Below are 23136 nucleotides of genomic sequence, written 5' to 3'. Positions count from 1 at the left end.
CAGCTGGGCAAAGAAAAGAAAAATATTGGAGAAAAATAGATTAATGAGAATAAATTATGAACTTTTGACCAGCTTTACTGATAATTACACAATCAATTTTCCTACACGATGAACAATTCAGACAGTTTAAATTTCTAACATTACACATTAAAGATACCAGTATTTCCAGACTGAAGAGTTCAAGCTGCAAAATTAAAACTTTTGCTGTTACTCGGGCTTCGGAAAAACCATGTATGTAAAAGTATGATACTACAAGTAATCTAGGACTATTTTTTAAATGTTTTTTGAGAGGGGGGACAAAATCCACAGATTTAGGCTTCTGGGGATACCCTATGCCATGGCTGTTGTCATTAGATGTGATAATGTTGGACACATGTTGTGGGGGAAAGGGTTGCCTGAAATAGGTCTTTCTATTTTAACTCCCAATCCAGTAATCTGTAATGTTCTCAGTTCCCTCCATCCTTTTATGCTAGATATACCCATTTTCCCTATACACAGTATTGTTTTATGTATATGGAAACTAATTTAGAAAAATCATGTTGGAGGGGATTCCTTTGTGCTTGTTCCTACTTATAGATTAGAGCAGGGCTGTCAAACTCAAGGCCCAGAGGCTGAATCCGGCCCGCGAGGTGCTTCGATCTGGCCCGCGGGGCTACCCTGGAAACAGCGAAGGACCGGTCTGTGGTGCCTCTGCCAGCGAAAATGGAGCTTGGGTGGCTGCGACAGCCTCCTGCAACCCTCTGCCAGCGAAAACGGAGCTTGTGGCCCTCCCGAGTTCCATTTTCGGTGGCAGAGGGTTGCAGGAAGCCGTTGCAGCCACCAAAGCTCTGTTTTCACTGGCAGAGCCCTCGGGCCACCACAGGCGCCCCCAACATGAGTGAAGTCGAGCTGGCCATGCCCACCTGTTCCCCAAGGTTAAACACAACCCTGATGCGGCCCTCAATGAAATCGAGTTTGACACCCCTGGATTAGAGGAAATGTTTCTATTTTTTTTCCTTTCTGCTTTGTCTCATAAATTGCTTTGTACTTTGAATACATATTCATTTCAGAAGCTTCTCAAAGTCATATTTGCATGCAGGGCATGTCAGGCATTTCATAATGAGGTGATCAAAAGAATATTTGGATCCAATATTAAAAAGAAAAAAATAAATGAAAATTGCGAAGTACATTTTAAAAATCAGTTTTAACTTTGTCCTTTATTTTTTAGGACTACAGGATACTTTGTACACAGAAAAACCAACAAAGTGGAGTCAACCACATGCAGCAGCAGCTTCATGGGCTTGAAGGATCACTTGAAGCATGACCTTGGGCACCTCTATGAGGATACATCAGAGACTCAAATAAGTGCAATAGCACCTTGGTCAATGATAGAAAAGCCAACTATGGATAAAATTAATTCTAGAAAGGAGGATCCTAAGAAAGAACTGTCTGAAGAAACCGGAACCTTCAGTTGTGATTCTAAGAAAAATACAAATTCTGATAATGAATTGGGAAAAGCAACTAAAATTAGAACAGAACCATGCTCCTTATCTAAGGATCACAGACAGACGTATCCATCTTTAGAACCACATATACTAAAGCGCAATGAAATTTTACAAGACATTAAGTTAGAGGAAGTTCAGATAGGAACTAAACAAATTAAAAAGCCTCCTGATATGGTGAAAGAATATCAAACCAAACTTGACTTTGCACTTAAGTTAGGTTACTCAGAAGAGCAAGTTCAACTTGTGCTGAATAAACTTGGTACTGATGCTTTAATCAATGATATATTGGGGGAGCTGGTCAAACTTGGAAATAAAACTGAGGCAGATCAGAGTGTAAGTTCTATTAACACTAGTGTAATGCGAGAAGCATCTTCTGTTGACTCTCAGAGATCTGACTCTCCCCTTCAGGAGGATGTGCTTGTGGATGGTGACAACCTGAGACCAATAGTTATTGATGGCAGCAATGTGGCAATGAGGTATGTTGCAGTACAGTGTTGTTTTTACATATTATTATATTATTTTGTACACACAATTGTATTTATGGCCCACTGAATCAGGTTTCTATCATTGAATGGAGTAAGTCAATATTTATTTATTTATTTGTTCGATTTATGTGCCGCCCTTCTCCAGAGACTCAGGGCGGCTTACAATGCGTTAAGCAATAGCCTTCATACTTTTGTATATACCTGCTTAGTAGGGCTTTCGGGCCCCCCCAAAGCGGTGTTCTTTTTTATACAAAGTCATCTTATTGCCCCCACAATCCGGGTCCTCATTTTACCTACCTCGGAAGGATGGAAGGCTGAGTCAACCTTGAGCCTGGTGAGATTTGAACTCGCAGTAATTGCAGGCAGCTGGCAGCTAAGTGCTACTTAACAGCGCTTTAGTCCGCTGCTCCACCAAGGCTCATTTACTTGGATAAAAGGTATCACAATTTGAAGACTACTTTTGAAAATTCAGCATCCCAAGAGCAATACTATAGAAACATGATGTGAATTCCTCAGCAACTCTGATACAGAGTGTTAAGGATCAAAAATATCCACAGCAGCATCCACTAGGCAGATATTTTCTTGTGGGAGAAAAGGAGAGGATATGCAGCATCCTTAACCCCTCAACCCCAAATGCTTCCAAAGTTGCAGTTTGGTTTTTTCCACTCACATTGTATTTTAATGTGCTTTTTGAAACTAGTTATTCTATACTAAATATTCTGACCAATTTATTTTACTGACATAGGGAAGTGCACGTTAATTTATATATTGGGGGGAAATGATTGCTTACAGAAAATACAGATTTATATTTCATAGCATTGTCATTTTAACCTATAGTCCATTGGTCCATTTCAGACATTATGCAAAATTTAAATCATTATTCAAAACAAACCCTATTTGAGTTTTTTTTAAAACCCACTTTTTTCATATACAACTCAGTGCGTCAAACAGCTCAGTCTTTCTTCCTCCTCCAATTTTCCCTACAACATCACCCCTGTGAAGGGATCTGGGTTGAAAGAATATGGCTGCTCAAAGTCACCCAACTGGTTTTTCATGCCTAAATCGGGACCAGAACTCATAGTCTACTGATTTCTGGGCCAGCACCTTAAAACCATAATTGCTTGTTTATATGCACTTCTTGTTTTGATGGGGCAGCTGATCCCAGATAAGGAGCAGACTTCATCTGCAGTGTGTCAATATGGGATTCTTCCAAACAATAGTTGGAAATTACATGCAGCAGACCCTTTACATCTTTGGTCTTTGAATTAGTAACCTATATTCTTCTGAAACCCTAGTCATAATGTTCTAAACAAAAAAGAATGCAATTCATTCATAATTTAAAATTTAACTATTTATGCCAGTTTGGATTATTGCAACTTGCTTTACAAAGCTGTCTTTGAAAATTATCCAGAAAGTTCAACTAGTCTCCAACCTTGGCAACTTTAAGACTTGTGGACTTCAACTCCCAAAGCAAAGCTGGCTGAGGAACTCTGGGAGTTGAAGTCCACAAGTCTTAAAGTTGCCAAGGCTGGCGACCCCTGTTCTAGAATATAGCCATTCAAGTAACATCCTTCAACTACCTGCCATTTGACTTCCAGACACACTTTAAGATGATAGTTATCACCTTAAAAGCCTTATGTGGTTTTGGGTCTGTATATCTATGAGACCGCCAACTCCTAGAGCTTCAGCTATTCTGATAACATCAAGGCAAACTTGCTCCAGCTTCTTACCCTTAGGAACTTTCATTTACAGGGACCTTCTGTAAGCAGTTGCGCCTTCTCAGTCTTGCTCAACTGAATAAATACATAGCTGAATATATTATAGGGAACTGTGTAGGAAGCAGGACCATTGTGGTCAGTGTTTATACCTGAACAAAGTGAGATAAGCAACCTGGCTCACCATCTTTGGAAACTAATAGGGTAAAAAATAATGCTTCAAAGCGAATTTGACAGCTACAGTACATTGTAAAATGAACACTGATAATGATAAGCTAGTTAGAAGACAACCCCTATTTACAAAAAAACCTCTTGCACTAGAACAAAAAATTAGATCAGCAATCTGGTCACTACCAAGTCAGAAAGCTATAGAAACTGATGGAATACCTACTGATATATGAGAAGCAGCAGAAAAAAATCAGTAAATTTTCTAGCCAATGTATGCCAACAAATCTGCAGAACAACACAGTGCCACTAGATTGGAAAAGATCAGTCTGCATTCTAATATCAAATAAAGGAGATTTAATAGAGTATGCAAATTGGCATGCAATAATCCTTAATTTCACGTGCTAGCAAAATAATGCTTAGAATCATCCAACACAAATTAAAGCCCTATATGGAAAAGCCTGGAGGGACGTTGTCCATGGGGTTGCGATGGGTCGGACACGACTTCACAACTAACAACATGGAAAAGGAGATGCTAGATATTCAAGTTGGCTTTAGAAAAGGCTGAGAAAGATAAGACGTTATTGTTGATACATGCTGCATAATTGAAAAAGCCAAAGAATACCAAAAATAAATCAGTATATGTTTCATTGATTATAGATTGTGTTGATTGTGTCAAGCTGTAGAAAAATGGGAAACCCAGAATATGTCATCCTCATGTGAAATCTATATGCAGGTCAGGAAGTCATAGTACAGACAGTACATGGTGAAATATAGTTCCAAGTTGGCAAAGGAATGAGACAAAGCTGTACACACTCCCCTTTTTTATTCAACTTATGTGCCAAAATATATATTAAGGCAAGCTGGATTGGAAGAAGATGAGAGTGATTTAAAATTGGACAAAGAAGCCTCCATAACCTGTGCTATTCCAATGGCACTATTCTGATAGTGAAAATTGCAAAGGATCTACAGACTTCAAGAGAGAGAAAAAAAGGAACACAATGAAAAAATATAAAGAACAACTGATGACAACTAGTATAACAACCATTGTTAGAACTGACAGTGAAACTATTGAAATGGGACATAACTTCTATGTTTTAGGATCAATTATAAAAGATAGGATAAAGGAATAAGCAGTCAAATATGCCTAAGATTAGTATCTGGAAGATAAGTAATGAAGGTCTTGGAAAAGATGATGTGTATATATCTACAAATATCAGAATTGTGCATGTGGCATTTCATGAAAGTAAAAGTTGGGGTGAAAAAGCTGAATAGAAAGATATTGACACTTTTGAACTTTGGTGTTGGAGAAGACTTCTGAGAATACCATGGATAACCACAAAAATAAACTAAGTGAGATCACTGAGCAATTAGCCCAGAGTTCTCACTCAAGGCTCAATTTCATTACTTCAGACCCATTATGTGAAGACCTAGCTCTCACATAAAAATTCTGATACTGTGAAAGGTGGAAGAAACAAAGAATAGGAAGACCAGAAGCAAAGTGGATGGACTTGTTATAGTGACAATAGATGCATCATTGGAAGACATAAAGGACCAGTGTAAAAATTGATTGCCACATTTATTTGGTTACTATGAGTCAACCCCAACTTGATGGCATATAATCAGTCAATAGAACTACAGTAAGATGCTTAACCAACCCACCTCCATGATAGGATCAAACTGTTAAATGGGCTTGTTGTTGAATCATTCAGCAAATATGCATGATAATATATTATCTTGTTAAAACTCCTATTAGCAAACAATAAGCAGTAAATATAATTGAAATTTCAAATAATAATGAAATAAACCAACCTTTCCCCTCAAATGGAACATACAACAAATATAATGCTAACAGTGGACTGCAAACTTTTTAAAATTTGAAACTCTCTCAAGTTTGAAATGAAGTGTGACAGTCATTCTGGAAGCATTTTGAGCTTGAAAATACCTCTCCGTCCAGTTCAAAACATTTCATTGCAAGCTTGAAACATTTCCAGAATGGTTGAAACTGTGGGCAGAACAACTGTTGCAAACTCTTGGAAGTAGAAAAGGAACAGAAACTAATCCAAACAGAATGTTCTTCCAACTAAAGTAATATTTATTGCTGTACTGTAAACAAAGTAAATAATTTGTTCGTATTTGAAATATGTAATTATCTCTATTGTGTCTGTGCATGCCTTAATTACATGCCTAGTTTAACAATCTAATATACATTTATTTACAGAGCTTCTTTGAAGTTCCTTAACTCCCCTCCTTTAGCCATAAATTGCTTAATTTAATCACATTTGTTAATGCCTTCTCTAGACAACTTGGCTTTTCTTCATTTTTCTAAGCCAAGCTTTTTTTATAAGGTATTGAGAAAGAGAAGAAAAGGCAAAATCCCCTCTTTTTCCAGGCATCTTCTAGATCAGGGGTGTCAAACTCAAGGCCTGGGGGGCGGATCTGGCCCACGGGTTGCTTAGATCTGGCCTGCAGGGCCGCCCTGGAAACAGCGAAGAGCTGACCTGTGGTGCCTCTGCTCCATTTTCGCTGGCAGAGGGTTGCAGGAGATCGTCGCAGCTGAAAATGGAGCTTGGGAGCCTATTTTTGCCTGCAGAGCTATCAAGCCACCATAGGCGCCCCCGACAGGAGTTATGTCGAGCTGGCCATGCCGACCCCAGCCCCCCAAGGTCAAACACAACCCTAATGCGGCCCTCAGTGAAATCGAGTTGGACACCCCTGTTTTAGACATCCAATGTCGCTCCTTTTTTCCAATTCTCCAACCCTTTTAGCAGATACTCTATTTACTAATCTGTATTCCCAGTTCTCCCTGTTCCTGCTGGAGCATCAGTTGTACATTCCTTCTTTTTCTAGTAATCAATCCTCCAATGGCTGTGATCACTTTGATAGGTAATACTCCATTCCACCCACCTCAAAGCACAAAATTCAACTCTTCAGTTTAATAAATCTGCCACTTACAAATCCTCCTCTAGGAGGCAGATGTGCCTGCCCATAGGTATCTTAATTAAAAACAGCCTTTTAAATGATTTTAATTCTCATGCATCTGGCAAGAAAACAATAATGCAACCTTCAGACAATGTCAAACATAGTCTCAGTCATGGCAGCTCAGTCTGAGCAAACGCAACATACAGTGCTTTAAAGTAAACTCTTTGTATCCTTCCCAGCCCCAAACCAGGAATTGCCAGGATAGTAATGCTGTAAACCAATCTGAATGTCACTGTTACAACATTGAATTTTGTGGGGTGGATTTGCTCTGGAAATCTTAAGTTTTGTATCAGCATTTTTTTCTCCAGAGAGTTTTGGATCTGGGGACGTGGCATACACGATAAGGACATTCTGTCTAAAGCGTAGCATTAAGCTTACACTTTTAAATAAAGTTATGTAGGAGGAATTTTAAAAAGTCTACCTTCTATCTCATTTTCTGGGAACAGCAAGCATTTGTTAATAAGCCCTATAATGATCCTGCAAGGAAAAAGGTTTAGCTTGAAATCCTTTTGCAGATAATTGGATGAACACTACATTTTGTACTTTAATGGAACAAAGCTTTCTTCTCACTGGTTTTTCTAGCTGCCTATTTGCAGGAATCTAATGTTGACAACTTAATACACTATGTGTCTACATGGATAGTTTTTCCAGTAAAAACAAATGCCGATGCTTTTATTCAAGTCACAAGCTTCATATGCCATTGTATGATTTAAAATCGGATTCTTTAAAAAAAAAAAGAATCATTTTCTGAATTGAGAATTAACTGAAATTGAAAAGAATTGCCAATATTCCAATTTCCTTTGTAAAAGGAGAAAATGGGACTCCAATAAGGTAAACACCTCTTTCTTGGGACTAGGAAGATGACAGTTTGCTGGACAGCTTGGCCTCAGTCTGGTATCAGTGAATGCTCAGTCAATATGTAAGAAGGTGAAGCTCCTGTGAGATGTATTAAAAGACCTGACATGCCTAACCGGATACCTGATTAGGTGAGGGAATATTGCTATAGAGGTGCACAGAGATGACATTGGAGAAGGAAATGTGACCATTGGCAACACATAATTTTAGTTTGGTAAAGGAAGATACCATTAGAAAGAAACTTAAATTGGCTCCATTTTCACTCTGTTTGGTATAGAAGGAAGGGAAGGAACTTGTCCAATATTGGAGTCCAAATTAAAGTGAATCTAATCAACTTACCATATTTTTCAGACTATAAGACGCACTAGAGTATAAGATGCACCAAGATTTCGAAGAGGTAAACAAGAAAAAAAAAGTTTTTGTCCTCCCGGCCCCCTCTGCAGGAGCTCTCTGCAGGCCTCCCCAACCCTCTGCGCATCCCATTTTTGTGAAAAACAGGCCTGTTTTTGGCCTCCCAAACTCCCCACGTGTCACATTGTTGTCCTCCACAGTCCCCAGGAGCACTCTGCCGGCCTCCCAAACCCTCTGCGTGCCCTGTTTTTGCAAAAAAATGGGCCTGGTTTGGTGAAAATGGGACTCGCGGGGCAGGGTTTCGGGAGGCCAAAAATGGCTGTATTTGGTGTATAAGATGCACCAACAATTCCAGCCTCTTTTAGAGGGGGGGGAAGTGCATCTTATACTCCAAAAAGTATGGTAGTTTGCAAATAATGAAAATTGTTTATAGCAGACGCATCAGCTGGTCTGGTTAAGTAGAGAGACCTGTTGCTCAAGAGAAAGACTGCTTTCAGACAGGTCCCTGAAAAAAGATGAAGATTAGATATTCTGTAATTGAGAAATAGAACTTTGCTTCTATTTAACCTAGTATTTCCTAAGACATCAAGACTGCACTTGAATAAATTCTGTTAGACTGATAAACCCAAATGGTTTAATATAGATCAGAAATATGGTAATTTTCTGTTGCTACTGTGCGATGCTTTAGAGAATCCCATTTTTGTCTGAGGAAGATGAGATTGAACAAAGGGTCTGCTTCCCTATAAAAATGAAGAAGAAAAATTATTCAGCAAAAATAAATAAATAAAATAAAATAAATTGTCAGAAAAAATAAATTAGCAATGATAAATTACTTTTGGAAAGCAGTTATAAAGATTCGATGTTGTGCCATTAAGTTTTTTTTTCTTTAAAAAAAACATTGAGAATCTGAATACTATATGGGTTTTCTATGTCCATTTTTTAATGGGCCTCTAAAAATAATTGTATTTTGCTTCTAGGGGTTTTATGAATGATTTCTTGAGGTATAGAGAAGAACTTTATTTCAGTCAGTGAGCATTAAATCATAAAATAAAAGGCATAGTAGGATGTGAGAGACTGTTTGGTTTAGTGGTTAAGGAATCAGGTTAAAAACTAGGTGATTGTGAGTTCTAGTCCTGCCTTAGGCAAAGTCAGCTGGGTGACCTTGAGTGTGGTAGTATAACAGAATTATCAGCATTCAATCCCAAAAATTCATAATAATATAAATTACAAGAGTGAAAAGAAATCTATCACCCTAATATAATAAAGCTAATGTTTATACTAGAGATCCATTTTGGTCCAGTTAAGGCACCAGGCTAAAAGCCAGGATATTTGATTTCTAATTCTAGAAATCGTGTCTAATTTAGACACAAAGCCAACTGGATGACTTTGAACCAGTGACATTCTGCCAGCTCCAGGAAGAAGACAAATGCAAATCATTTCTGCAGATGTTGCCAAGAAAAAGTGCAGAGATTTGCCAGGCAATTGCCAAGAGTGAAGACTGACTAAAAGGTGTACAAACAGACATGTTTATGTTAAAAATACTAACAATCGACTACTTTTGCAACAATTATAACCAACAATAAAATAAAATTCAGAATAATAAAATAATCAATAGATATAAAATGCTATGGTTCTATACTCTTACAAATATAATATTTAGCGGCATTCAGAGAGACTATCATTTCTGTCAGACAATAGATGGAGATAAAATAGATTTTGATCGCATGGATAATTTGCTGTTCTGGGTGTTAAATTAAGAACGGCGGCCGAATATCCTGATAAAAGAAGTAGCATGGAACAGACTTGGATTCCTGGGGCTCCCCCAAGGCCGCCTCAGGAGTTCTCAAAATCAACACTATTTGGAAGCGTATTTTGAAATGTAATACAGTATGAAAATCCCATTAAACATGAGAACTTGCAGCGAATGCATCAACTTTAATTTTTAATTTTGATAAATTTGATCAACAGGTAGTCCTTGGTGTATGGACACAATTGGGGCCAGAATTTCCATTGCTAAGCAAGGCAGTTAAGAGAATTGCATCTGATTTTATGACCTTTTTTGCCATGGTTGTTAAGCAAACGATGCAGTTCTTAAGCAAATGCAGCTTTCCCCATTGGCTTTGCTCGTTGGTAGCTGGCTGGGAAGGTTGCAAATGGTGATTGCATGACTCCTAGGATACTGCAACCATCATAAACAGGTGTTGGTTGCCAAGCACCCAAATTTTGATCATTTGACACTGGATGCTATGATGGTGATGTGAGGATTGCTTGTAAGTCGCTTTTTTCAGTGTCGTTGGAACTTTGAACGATTGCTAAATGAATGATTACAAGTCATGGGGTCCTCCATAATTTTTCAGTGGAAAGGAATCCTGAGAGAAAGAAGTTTAAGAAACACCGGTATAGAAGAAAATGAGCAGTGATTTCAGTGAAAATTCATTATAGAATTTTCTTTTTATCTACCTACCAAGACAACTGGGTAGCCAAAACATAAAATCATGCTAATATATCCCATCTTATTTGAATATTACAGTCTCATATAGCTAGCTAGACTTAAGTTAATGGATTGAGCACCCCAGATACACCCCTGTTGGCATACAGGACTGAACTTCCTGGCTTTCTATATCTGTTCTTCTCTGTCTTATCTTCGGTCTGGCTTGATCATAACCTAGAATAACTCCAGAGAGTTATCACAATGATTCAACTTATGTAAGACCCAACCTTTCCATTTGCTGACAAATTTGTCAGAAGAAATAAAGGGGAAACAAACCACTAAGGTGTAGAAGACTGTTTCTTACCAATTACCAGTAGGAGTAATTTATTATAATTTGCTAGAATAGTTCCATCCACATCTTCATAATAGTAGAATGGACCTGTGCAGCTTCTTTAGAGCTCAATAGGCCTTTCACTAAATGGTCCTACTGTGAAATGGCCATTTAATCCAAATTGGAACCTATTTCAGAATCCATTTTACGAGCAGCATTAATTCCCAAGTGTGATCTATTCCCTGATATTCTTAAAACGGAGAACAGCTGGAAAGTTGTCATTAGCAGAACACATAACAATTGTACAATTTTAGCAGATGTGAGACCAGGATCCTTGATAAATGCAACCTATTATTTCAAGGAAGGCTGCCGAATGTGTATACACTGCTGGCTAGCTTGTATCCAAAGTGTTGTTCAATCTAAACTGTTCAAAGATTGCATCATACACAGTCTTGCAGGTTTGCAAAATGGCCTTTCGATTGAAGCAATGGTAGGGGATGCAATGTTATAAAATCAGGGGGGAAAGCTTTTAAGTTTCACATAAAGCTTATTAAATCTAATTCTTGCATTACAGTCCCCTGCCACTATCACATGAGCAATTGGCTATAGCCTATGGAAATGATAGGAATGATTTTTTTAACCTATACCCTGCTTCATTAATCAAGGAATGAGTGCATAAAGGAATGTACCATATATACATGAATTTATAACAAAGCTATTAAAATATAATACTGGCATTGCATATTTCCAAAGAGGCAATTCTAATATTTCTAATGCTAAAGAAACAAACACACATACAATCTTTCTTCATTTCCTGGGAGAACATATTGAGGTAATGATTTGTATTTCTATTAAAGGGTAGGGGAGTCTTCATTATTCCATGTCTCCTGTAAAAGAATAATATATCCATTAATTTGGAAAGGCACAGTCATTTAATTTGACAGTTCAAGTACTAACATTCCAAAATCAATCAGATGATACGGGAAGGGGATTCATTATTTTACACTCTTCCTGAGTTCCTTCTTTAATTCCTAAATTAAGGAATTATCTGTATCTGTCATTGAGATACTGAGTGCAGAAAATGTGAATAAAACTCTTAACAATTAAATCAGCCTGCAGTGCAACCACTAAATGCAGAGGTGAGCAGCTTATCAAGCTTATTGAATATTTCAATCCTTGGGATGATAGTAACTTGCTCTTGAACCATGGTCAAAATAGTTGAAAAATTGGAGGATAGCAATTGTAAATTAGAATGCCTATCATTCATATCCTGCACTTCAGATTTTAATACATATCCATTGGAAATATATGCAGTATAATCAAGTCCAGTTACTGAAGACTGGTGCTCTTCAAAACTTGAACTATTCCTTTTTCTTTTCCATTTTGTTGTATGATCACTATTGAGTTCAAATCAGAGGTGGGTTTCAGCAGGTTCTGACCAGTTCTGGAGAACCGGTAGTGGAAATTTTGAGTAGTTTGGAGAACCGGTAGTAAAAATTCTGACTGGCCCTGCCCCCATCTATTCTCTGTCCCCCAAATCCCATCTGATCGGAAGGAAATGGGGATTTTGCAGTAATCTTCTCCTGGATTGGGGAGGGAATGGAGATTTTATAGTATCCTTTCCCTGGAGTGGGGTGGGAATGGAGATTTTACAGTATCCTTCCCCTGCAACGCCCACCAAGCCATGCCCACCAAACCATGCCACGCCCACCAAGCCACACCCACAGAACCGGTAGTAAAAAAATTTGAAACCCACCACTGGTTCAAATATATAAGAAGGAGTCTTAAAATACCACAGTGTTTGCATCCAGTTGTAGGGGTGGGCAAAACTAATTTGATCAATGATACATTGCAAATTGCATTGCAAATTGCAAATTTACAATATGGTTTGCATTGTACATACTAATTTATTTTTTATCCAGCTCACCTCCTGGTAAAGCTCCACAGGAGTTAATTAAATCTGCTTCCAGCTTTTTTGTAATCTTACAACCAGTTGTTATTTGGGAATTATTGTTTTTAGAACTCAAGGGCAATATTGGGACATTGTCCCCAGGATATTTTGCAGCTTTCCTTTTTGAATTTACAGTGGTGACAATTTGGTGGTATGGTGTAACCAGAAACTTTTTTTTTTCCTCCACAAAGTACCCGTTTTGGAAAGATTCCTCTGTTGTAGGTAGTGTCAAGCCTTCCCAGTTTTGAACATATAATAGCCTTGCTGGAGTTGTCATTAATAAAAAGCAAAGTTTTGTGACTTTTTTTCTAGTTGTTTATCCATTAGTCCAAAAAAAAAAAAAGAGGGGGGGGGGGGTCTTTGGTTTCAGCTGTGTTGAAATCCCCCTTCTGACCTTCTTCTCTAAGCAGTGCAGTTGCTGACTAATGGCAGCTGATGAAATAAACAACCCTGAAAATCTGATTCTTCATGACGAATGGAAGAAATATTGAATATACTTGGAGCTACTCTCTGTCTTCTGGGTTTTTTTCCATGTTGCTGTAGAGAGTGTTGATAAAAAAAATATCCGAGAAGTGCGCGTACTTTCTAGATGAAAATAGATGCTTTAAAACTCTATATGTATTATATTACTCTCTACAATTCTATCCATATTGCTATATTTTTTCTGTAATTTTTAATAATTTTCAATAAAAATTTGTAAAAAAAAAAAAAAAGATAAAAAAATACCCAACTATAAAGAATGATTTTATACAACTACGAGTGAGAAAATTACAGGTTAAAAAAAGCTGGCTATTTAGAAAATAAACCAAGGAGACGTTATATGTGCCTTCTCAGTACCATGTTACTGTCTCTGTTTTCTTTTCTTTTTTTAAATTTTTTATTGAAAATTATTAAAAAATACAGAAAAAAAAGTATGGATAGAATTGCAGAGAGTAATATAATACATATAGAGTTTTAAAGTATCAATTTTCGCCTAGAGAAAGTACAAACCTCCATTAAACCAACTCATCAAAAGAAAGAAAAGTTTATCCAGAAGAAAAAATTCTCAACTGTCATGCAATGCTCCTATAGATATTTACCCACATTCACATTAAGGTTAATATTTTCATTCTCTGTGTCTGTTTTCTTGAGGTATATCTCAGCCATGATGATAAACTGAAATCTTTGTGTCCTTTATGTAACAGTTATAAATTATAATCATAACTATACTTTGTTCAAAGTTCTTGTCTGAAATACTATTAACTGTTATGAAATAAACAGTTATGTTCCAATTTTTATATGAGAGAGATAAATGTGTTTTGTTGTCAAACATCAAAATCATGTGGTCTTGATTTATTTGAGTGCCATATTTTACCTATTGCTAAGTAGCTTATTTTGATCTAGCTATCAAGAGATGTATTGCATATAAATTACACAGAAATTAAATACGTACCCATGTTGTTCAGAAAATATTGCAATGCGTAAAATGTATTCCTAATACTTAAACATAACTGATTTGGAGGAACACTGGTCAAAGTAATGCCACATACAAATTTACATATTAAAATATTTTTTATTTCTATAGGCATTTTTAATTGAAAAGTTCAGTTTCTAAATTAAGCTTCTTGTATATAGGCAATTTATTATTTTATGAGAATTTTTAAATGCCACACTTAGCTTTCGTTAATTACTTTGGAGTGCTTTGTGCTTATGAGGGCAGGATGCAAGTAGATTCCATTCATACATATATATATGAAACAGTGGTAGTTACAGTAATGTAGATTAGTAATTTTAGCACATCTGTTTCAGCCATGGAAACAAAGAAGTATTCTCTTGTCGTGGGATAAAACTGGCCGTGGACTGGTTTTTGGAAAGAGGACACAAAGATGTCACAGTGTTTGTCCCAGCATGGAGAAAAGAACAGTCTCGACCAGATGCACTCATTACAGGTATATTTTGATCAGCATTCAGCAGTTTCATTTGTAAAATCTATGACAATTTTGATCTTGCTTATTCTATGTGAGTAAATATTTTAAGGACTGCTTTAATCAAAATATTTTAGAACATGGAATAACAGGGCTGTATAAGGCCTTGGAGATCTTCTAATCCAACTTCCTACAAAGCAGGAGACCCTATACCCGTGATGGTGAACCTATGGCACACGTGCCGCAGGTGGCACACGGAGCCATATTATTTGGCACATGAGCGTTGCCCTAGCTCAGCTCCAGCACGTGTGCGCATGCTGGCCAGCTGATTCTTTGGGCCTTCTGGGCCCACCGGAAGTCGGCAAATGGGCTGTTTCCGGCCTCTGGAGGGCCTCCGGGGGTGGTGGGGAAGGCTGTTTTCACCCTCCCCAGGCTCCTAGAAAGCCTCTGGAGCCTGGGGAAGGTGAAAAATGGGCCTACTGGGCCCACCGTGCCATCACATGCCAAAAGCGGGGGGACCATGGGGGGGGGTCATGCACATATGCGCGGGGGGGCAGGGTGCATAGAATTATGGGTGTGGGCACGCACACACACGACCACCCCGCACTCCCTCGCTTTTGGCACACGATGGCAAAAAGGTTAGCCATCACTGCCCTATACCATTCTAGACAAATGGTTGTCCAATCTCTTCTTAAAAACTTTGAGTGACCGAGCACCTACAGCTTCTGAAGTCAAATTGTTCCATTGATTAACTATTCTCACTGTCAGGAAATTTCTCTTTAGTTCTAGGTTTTATCTCTGTTTAATGGTATTCTACTTGTTATTTCTTGTCTTGTTTTCAGGTACTTTGGTTCCCACTTCAATACTATTTCATCTTCATGCCTAAGTCCAAGCACTTTTGGATGCACCTAAAATACATATTTAGTATAATATATTTGTTTTCAAAATGCATATATTTAATACATGTTGATATAGTTGCATTTCAATATATGAAAAATGGAAACCCAGCAGATGCTTGTATTGCAATTTATACTCTGAAGCAATGTTTTTAGATCGATTTAAATCAAACTTTGCAAATTCCTGATGCCTCTTTAAATAATATGCAGTGGATAGTACGTATTCTGTTGTGAGCAGGGTGGATAAAAATCAATGATTTTTAAAAAAAAAAATCAAAAAAATCAGATTTTTTTTATTTAAATCAGATTTTTTTTTATTTAAATCAGATTTTTTTATTTTTATCGAATTTATTTTAATAAAAAACTTTTGGGGTAAAAATCTATCGTAAGATAGTTTTCTATTTAAGATACATAAATAATTTAGTTTATTCAGCATGAAATGGAGCTTAGTTATGTAGCATGAGGCTGTATATTCTGCAACACTGGGACTATCGGTGAGTCAACAGTGGGTCAAAGGAGTAGCAGAGATGACAGTTGCTCTTTAAAAATTATGATTTAAATCGAATATAAATCAATCCACCCTGGTTGTGAGGAAGGAATGTGATATGGGACTGAGAACTGGGTATGTATGTCAGGAGAGACAGAAATAAATTGAGTGCAATGTGACTGGAGCACTTAATTATGTATAATAAAACAAGGAAATATAAAAAAAACCAAGCTTAAATGGATGTTGAATGTGAATACAAAAGTGAGTGACAGATGGATAAGTGGTTTAATCATAAAGAAATAATGAATAAGAATTGAATCCCAAAAGAATATGAAGGAAGATACACTCTTTAAGAAGAAGGAGAAAATTGAAAAGGTTTTCATTGGGTTGAATTGATGACAAATTGTTGATGACAAAAGGCAGTCTTTAAGCAAGGTTTACCTGTATGAAATATTTCATCATTTGCCCATAAGATGCCCATGTTTTAGTTGATCATATTAATTATTATGAATGCCTGCATTCAATATCTTTTAATACTTGATACCTTGTGTTCATATGTAAATAACACCTATATCTTAGAGACACTTGATCTAAGATTTGTTACTACATATCAGATCTATTGCCCTAACTTTTTATTGGAGTTTTATAAATAAAAGGGTCTCTTAGAGTTTAATCTTGTATTAAATGAAAAAATTAGATTCAGAGTTGATGCTGACTCTGTAACTTGTCACCCATCTATTAATAATCTAAGCAGGAAAAATGTTTAGCTAGACAATATTTGATTAAAGTATACGGCTTGATGACTTAATTTGCTGTTATGTCATAAATATATTCAGATGTTGCTTGTAACCTAATTGGGAAAGATTTATATCCTCAAATAAAATGTGAAATATAATTAAATGTTATAAAAGCTGTTACAGTTTTGGACAAAAATGAATATTTGAATACGTTTCTGCAGGTTCCAAAACCTATCAGCAACTACTTCATTATTAAGAAAGGCCCTTTTTCTAAATCTTGAATTAGTAACTATGAATATATTTCAGCTTGCATCATCTCAAATTGAATTACAAGGCTATGTCTGTGATATCAAGTTGATATTCAAATAGTTCAGAAGATATTGGAAACTTTTCTTTTTCATTCTTGGTATCTAAGGGCTGATCAAGAATTTGCCTTTTACTATGCCCTCGGTTGAATATATCTTTAGCAGAAACTGCTCAAATTATGTTTACAGATATTGGAAATATAATATAGCATTATAAATATGTGTTTAATAACCAAACGTATTCTTAATGTATAGAAAACATAACATTCCATTCTTTTAATTTAGTACAGGTATTAACTGCAGATTATTGGAATTAAATGTAGTAACATCTGTTCCTAAGCATAATTGCTGAGGTCATGAGTAAAGGCATCTTACATTTTTTGTGTTGCTGAAATTGTAACTACCTTCTTTTATTAGAATAATATTTGCTTTTATTAAGCCAAGTCATTTGAATGTGTCATATTCTCATTCTCATTCATTCTCTCTCTCTGTCTCTCTCCCTCTCCCTCTGTTCCTCTCCCTCTCCCTCTCCCTCCCTCCCTCGCTCTCTCTCTCTCTCCCTCTCCCCTCTCTCTCTCTCTCTCTCTCTCTCTCTCTCTCTCTCTCTCTCTCTCTCTCTATCTATCTATCTATCTATCTATCTCTAGTAGGCAGGCAGGTAGGTGCATGCATTTGTACATGTGTGTGTTTTAAAGACTTAGTAGGGTAAAGCTAGGTAACCCGATTTAAGTGAATTTCAGTGTTCTGTTTTGTGTTTCCTTTTTCAATTTCAATATTCTAGATCAAGAAATATTGCGTAAATTGGAAAAAGAGAAAATTCTGGTGTTCACTCCATCACGGCGAGTTCAAGGGAGAAGGGTGGTATGCTATGACGACAGATTCATAGTGAAGTTGGCTTTTGAGTCAGATGGTATAATTGTATCTAATGATAACTACAGAGATCTAGCTAATGAAAAGCCAGAATGGAAGAAATTTATTGATGAACGACTCCTGATGTATTCATTTGTCAATGACAAGTAAGTTATAATTTTTAATGGTCTATGTCTATAAAATGACTCTTGGCAAAAACTTGTCATAAATCACTTTATTCAGCACCATTGTAACTTTGGTTGTTAAATGAATGGTCATAAGGCAAGGACTACCTGTATGCAAAGATATCCTTACAGAACAGCTATGCTGGATATGATCTTAAATGAATGGAAATAAGGAAGTTAGGACACCCACCAATGTAGATTGGTGTGTAAATCAGGCCGCTGTCTGCACTACATGCAAATACATTATTTTCACTATTTACTTTCTTAGCATCTCACAGGCAGTTGTGTTTAAATTATCGTAGCTATAAAATGTAAGTTTGATATTAGTAGGCTTTTTTAGAAGCAGCTCTAAAACGGATCTGAAATATGGCACAGCAAATGCATTGTTCCTTTCATTATTTTATTATTATTATTTAGATTCATGCCTCCAGACGATCCTCTCGGCCGACATGGCCCAAGTCTGGAGAACTTTCTGAGGAAGAAACCTGTTGTACCAGAACATAAGAAGCAACCCTGTCCATATGGTAATATTATTTAATTACACATCAAATGTGTTTCTAAAAATGAAGTTTGGTTGTTTATTTGTCTCTCCATAAATGAAATGAAATGTATCTATTTTGAAATGTTCATTATATAAGAAGTTCAATGAGGAATGCCTTTGTGACCTCATTTCATCCCTCCTAAGTAGTGAATGGGGAAAAAAGATCCAGAACAGCAGAGATCCTGCAGATGAGGCTTCCCTATCTTCTCTATCAAACCCCAGTTAAACTTTGGATAATATAGCAGGCAAATGTTTAGGTAAATAATCCTGGTTTCTATATAGTTGTTCCCAATTATTGTATAATCTTGGTCTATATTCAAACAGCATGATAGGCCAGGGCTAATCACAGGATGGGTTAAGGTGTTATATAAACACACTGTCCAATTACTGGTAATTTATTTAATTTCATTGCATAATAGTTAATGGTCCTTGTTGCATGAGTATGTATAGTACTTTTTTAACATTGCTAGAGAATTACATTATTTTGTGTTTTTTTCTTTGTATGCTTACATCTTCAATTATAAATTCATATAGGGAAGAAATGCACTTATGGACACAAATGCAAATATTACCACCCAGAAAGAGGAAATCAACCTCAGAGATCAGTAGCTGATGAACTTCGTGCCATGTCTAGGAGCACATCTGCCAAAGCTGCTAGTGAAGGAGGACTAGTGAAAAGCAACAGCGTTCCTTGTAGTACTAAGACAGATAACACTACAGATCTCAAGCGAACTACTCCAAAGAGGCAATCGGATCCTAGCATAAGGACTCAAGTCTACCAAGACTTGGAAGAAAAGCTTCCCACCAAAAATAAATTGGGAACCAGGTCTGTACCTTCTTTAGTTAGTATACCAAGTTCTGCTGCTGCAAAACCCCAAAGTACTGCACCTTTAACCAATGGCCTTCCATCTGGAGTTCATTTCCCACCTCAGGATCAAAGACCACAGGGACCGTATTCTCCAGTAATAATGACAACCAAAAACCATGGAACGCCAATGCCTTATGAGCAGTATCCCAAATGTGATTCTCCTGTGGATGTAGGTTATTACTCTATGCTCAGTGCATATTCAAACTTAAGTATCTCTGGTCCCCGAAGTCCCGAACGACGTTTCTCTTTGGACACAGATTACAGAATTAGTTCGGTGGCTTCTGATTGTAGTAGTGAAGGGAGTACGAGTTGCGGCAGTGGCGATTCCTACATGGGCTACAACGATCGATCCTATGTGAGTTCTCCTGACCCTCAACTGGAAGAGAATTTAAAATGTCAACATATGCATAGCCATCTGAACTCACAATCCTTCTTACAGAGTTACCACGATACGCTAACCAGAGTGCAGAGTTATAGTCATGAAGAACCAAAGCATCATCCGAAGCCTCCCGCTCCATACATGGCCATGCACTTTCAGCACCCAAACTTGGGAAGCCGTTCTACTTGCCCTATTGACTACCCTGCTTCTCAGAGTTCACAGCATTCAAAAAGCATGCCTCTGGGGAGAGCTCTTGCATCCACAAGACTGGACAGTGTATCAGACTCACGTTTGTATGATAATTCTCCATTGAGAAAAAGAAAAACATACTCCGCTCAAGATGGACTCGGTAGTTGGGATAGGCCAGGCTATGGGATGGATACATATGGCTATCGTCAAACTTACTCTTTACCCAGCAATCCCACCCCGCCATGTTACGAGCAGTTTGCTTTCCAAAGCTTACCTGAGCAACCCGATCAGCCTTGGCAGATACCTTACTGTGGAATGCCTCAAGATCTTCCAAGGTACCAAGACAGTCGAGAGAAAGTCTACATCAACCTGTGCAACATTTTCCCGCCTGATCTGGTGAGGATTGTTATGAAAAGGAATCCTCACATGGCAGATGCTCAGCAGCTTGCTGCAGCCATTTTAGTGGAGAAGTCTCAGCTAGGTTATTGATGACATGATATTGATGATGCATCTTTATGGTGTCTATTAGTTCAGTTTCAGCTGTATCGCTGAGGGAGGTTTGCTACAATAGCATTTGTGATCTCCTTCTCAGCAAGGAGGTTATATAGTAATCCATATATGTGAAATACTGTGCCATGGAACCTGTGTGTACAACCCCAGAAGTAACAGGATTTATTTTAAATACTCAGTTTTATAAAAAAAAAAATAATAATAATGGCTGGAATGTCTCTCCAGCTGAATATATTAACAACTATGATGTCTCAAGTAAGAATCCCTAGTGCATGTGGGTTTTATATGCAGCACTTTTTAATATTTGTTACATATTTATTAAATTATTGGGTGTTTTATCCTTCAAGTGCAAAGCATTTTTTTCAAAACAGCAGAAAACTGAAGAGGATTTTATGTGCCCAGCCAACTTTTTTTTCCAAGTCAAGCTTATTAGGATCTATTTTTTCATAATTAAGTTATTTAATTTTATTGTGTGATTTTTCTTTGTATATAATCATTTTATTTATAGAAAACAACAGTCTTTTACAGCACTGAATTTTTTTAATGTATAAGTTACCAGTTTTTACATTGAAATGGGTAACAATATATTAGTACTTTATAGTATGGCACTTTTTAATTTGTTTGGCTATGGATTTAATTTATTTGTTGATTACTGTTAATTTTGGTGTAAGCAGAAGCAATCAGTAGGAGAGAAATCTGTTTTTATTTATTATGCAGATGAAAAAAACTTTATGTGCAGGTTCTGAAATTATTGAGCTTATCCAGTTCCTGACTGTCACAACTTTGACCACAAATATATCCGTTTAGGCAGCAGTCTTGTGCAGCCAATGTACATTTCCATTAATCAGAAATGGCATTGAAAAGTGTATCCCTTGTTCCTTTACTTAATGCACAGGTATTTCATAAAATAACTGTTTTTAAAGAAACAAATTGTGTTCTCAATGCAATTTTTGTATATAAGATTGTGTATTTTCATGCTATTTATTGAGAAGGTTTTAACATTGTGTTCAGGATATGCAACATATTAACTGCACTATAGTAATGGTAATTATAGATGAAAACAGCACATTCTTTTTGTGAAATACTGTATAGAATTAGCTTTGTCTGGCCTGTTGCATTATATAGGCCCAATTCTTGCCATGAACAACATAGCTTTAGAAGTAGACACTGTCATCTCTTCTAGTATTAGTATGGGAGATTTCTGGTTTTAAGTTTTGAACTTTTCTAGCTCTTGTAAAATGTAATTTTACATAAATAGAATAACAGTAGATCTCACAGTGCCTGATACAGTAAACATCGTGATTGACTGCTCATATACTAGAAGTCCCTTTAGAGCTTCACACTGTGATGATTCCCAAGTTTATATAATCATTGCTGATAACTGGGTAGAGGACTGCAACTTGAAGATGCTGTAGAACCAGAAAGTACCTACGCTGTTGATACAAATTGTATCTTTAACTATTAGAACTATTTAATTTATAGATCTAACTTTTAAAAAGAACATTGAATTGTGTGAAAGTGATTTTAGACTTTGGGCAACATTTTATCTCTTATTTTTTTTAAAAAAAAATTAGTTCAAACCTAAACTTTTTTTGTTTTGTTTTAATACCCCCTTGACTATTTATCATAAAACTGAGTAGCTAAAAATAATGATAAAATGCTGCCTAAAAAGATGTCCAAGCACCTTTTGAATACATTTTCACTACTTATGCAACACCGTGTGTTGTAAGAAGTAGGATGTTGATACACAGTAAATGCTTCTGCAAAGCATTATACTTTTAGAGGTATCCAGTAATCTGAACCATGTTCAGCAACTTTAATTCAGGAATTATTCTTCTACAGTGTTCACTATTGTATAATCAAAGAGGATATCGCTTCTGTTAGGTTCAACTTATATTTTGTCCATGTCTCCTGAAGAAAAACCTCTTTCAATATTTCTTTATTTTGTCCTCAACTTCCTTGTTTTTACAGAAACTTGCTTTTGCAGAATATATTTTATTGGAGAGATTGTACATTTTGCATGGGTATGCAGATCCTCTTTCCTATGATATAGAACTGACTTGTTGCAGTGGGCTTATTATTCACATGTAACTTCAAAGATTTGATAACAAGTATTCATGCATCCTTAAAATATAACTGGATTGTTGCGGCTGGTGAGGGCGAAATGCAGAAACATGACTTCTGGAATAGAAGCGTTTTATATTTATTTTCAGTTGATATATATGGAATCATACTTAGGATTGACTGCAGCATCCTTTCTTGAAAAAAGGATATGATTGTACATTGAGTGTTAGTGTTAAAATGTGCAATTGCTGGACCCGGGTAATGCAGAATTTAAACGCATTGAAGAGAAATGTGCTGGTTTAACTGAATTTGGAGCTCATGGCAGCTCTGCTTTGATACTCCTCTTCAGAGTTGATATGGTCTTCTCTAGTTACAATTAAAAGCAGGTTTCTCCTCCATCCCACCCCACGCCACATTAATGTCTCGGTTGTGCACTGCAATAACTTAACATAACTGGCTCTACTGTGTACTG

General features: G+C 36.8%; 1 protein-coding gene across 1 annotated transcript; it reads left to right on the top strand.

Moving 5' to 3' along the window:
* The first annotated feature begins 1216 nt into the window (after positions 1–1216).
* On the top strand, positions 1217–21384 carry ZC3H12C (zinc finger CCCH-type containing 12C). Its single transcript, XM_070943927.1, has 5 exons — positions 1217–1960; positions 14539–14678; positions 17861–18095; positions 18531–18637; positions 19189–21384. The coding sequence occupies exons 1-5, from the start codon at positions 1275–1277 to the stop codon at positions 20577–20579; spliced, it is 2559 nt and encodes an 852-aa protein (XP_070800028.1). The 5' UTR covers positions 1217–1274; the 3' UTR covers positions 20580–21384.
* The last annotated feature ends 1752 nt before the right edge of the window (positions 21385–23136 follow it).

Source organism: Pituophis catenifer, unplaced genomic scaffold (genome assembly GCF_029215685.1).
Source record: "Pituophis catenifer annectens isolate HBS135680 unplaced genomic scaffold, rPitCat1.0.hap2 SCAF_4, whole genome shotgun sequence".
NCBI lineage: Eukaryota > Metazoa > Chordata > Lepidosauria > Squamata > Colubridae > Pituophis > Pituophis catenifer.
The sequence above is the reverse complement of the archived record's forward strand: the minus strand, read 5'-3'. Positions and strand labels throughout refer to the sequence as shown.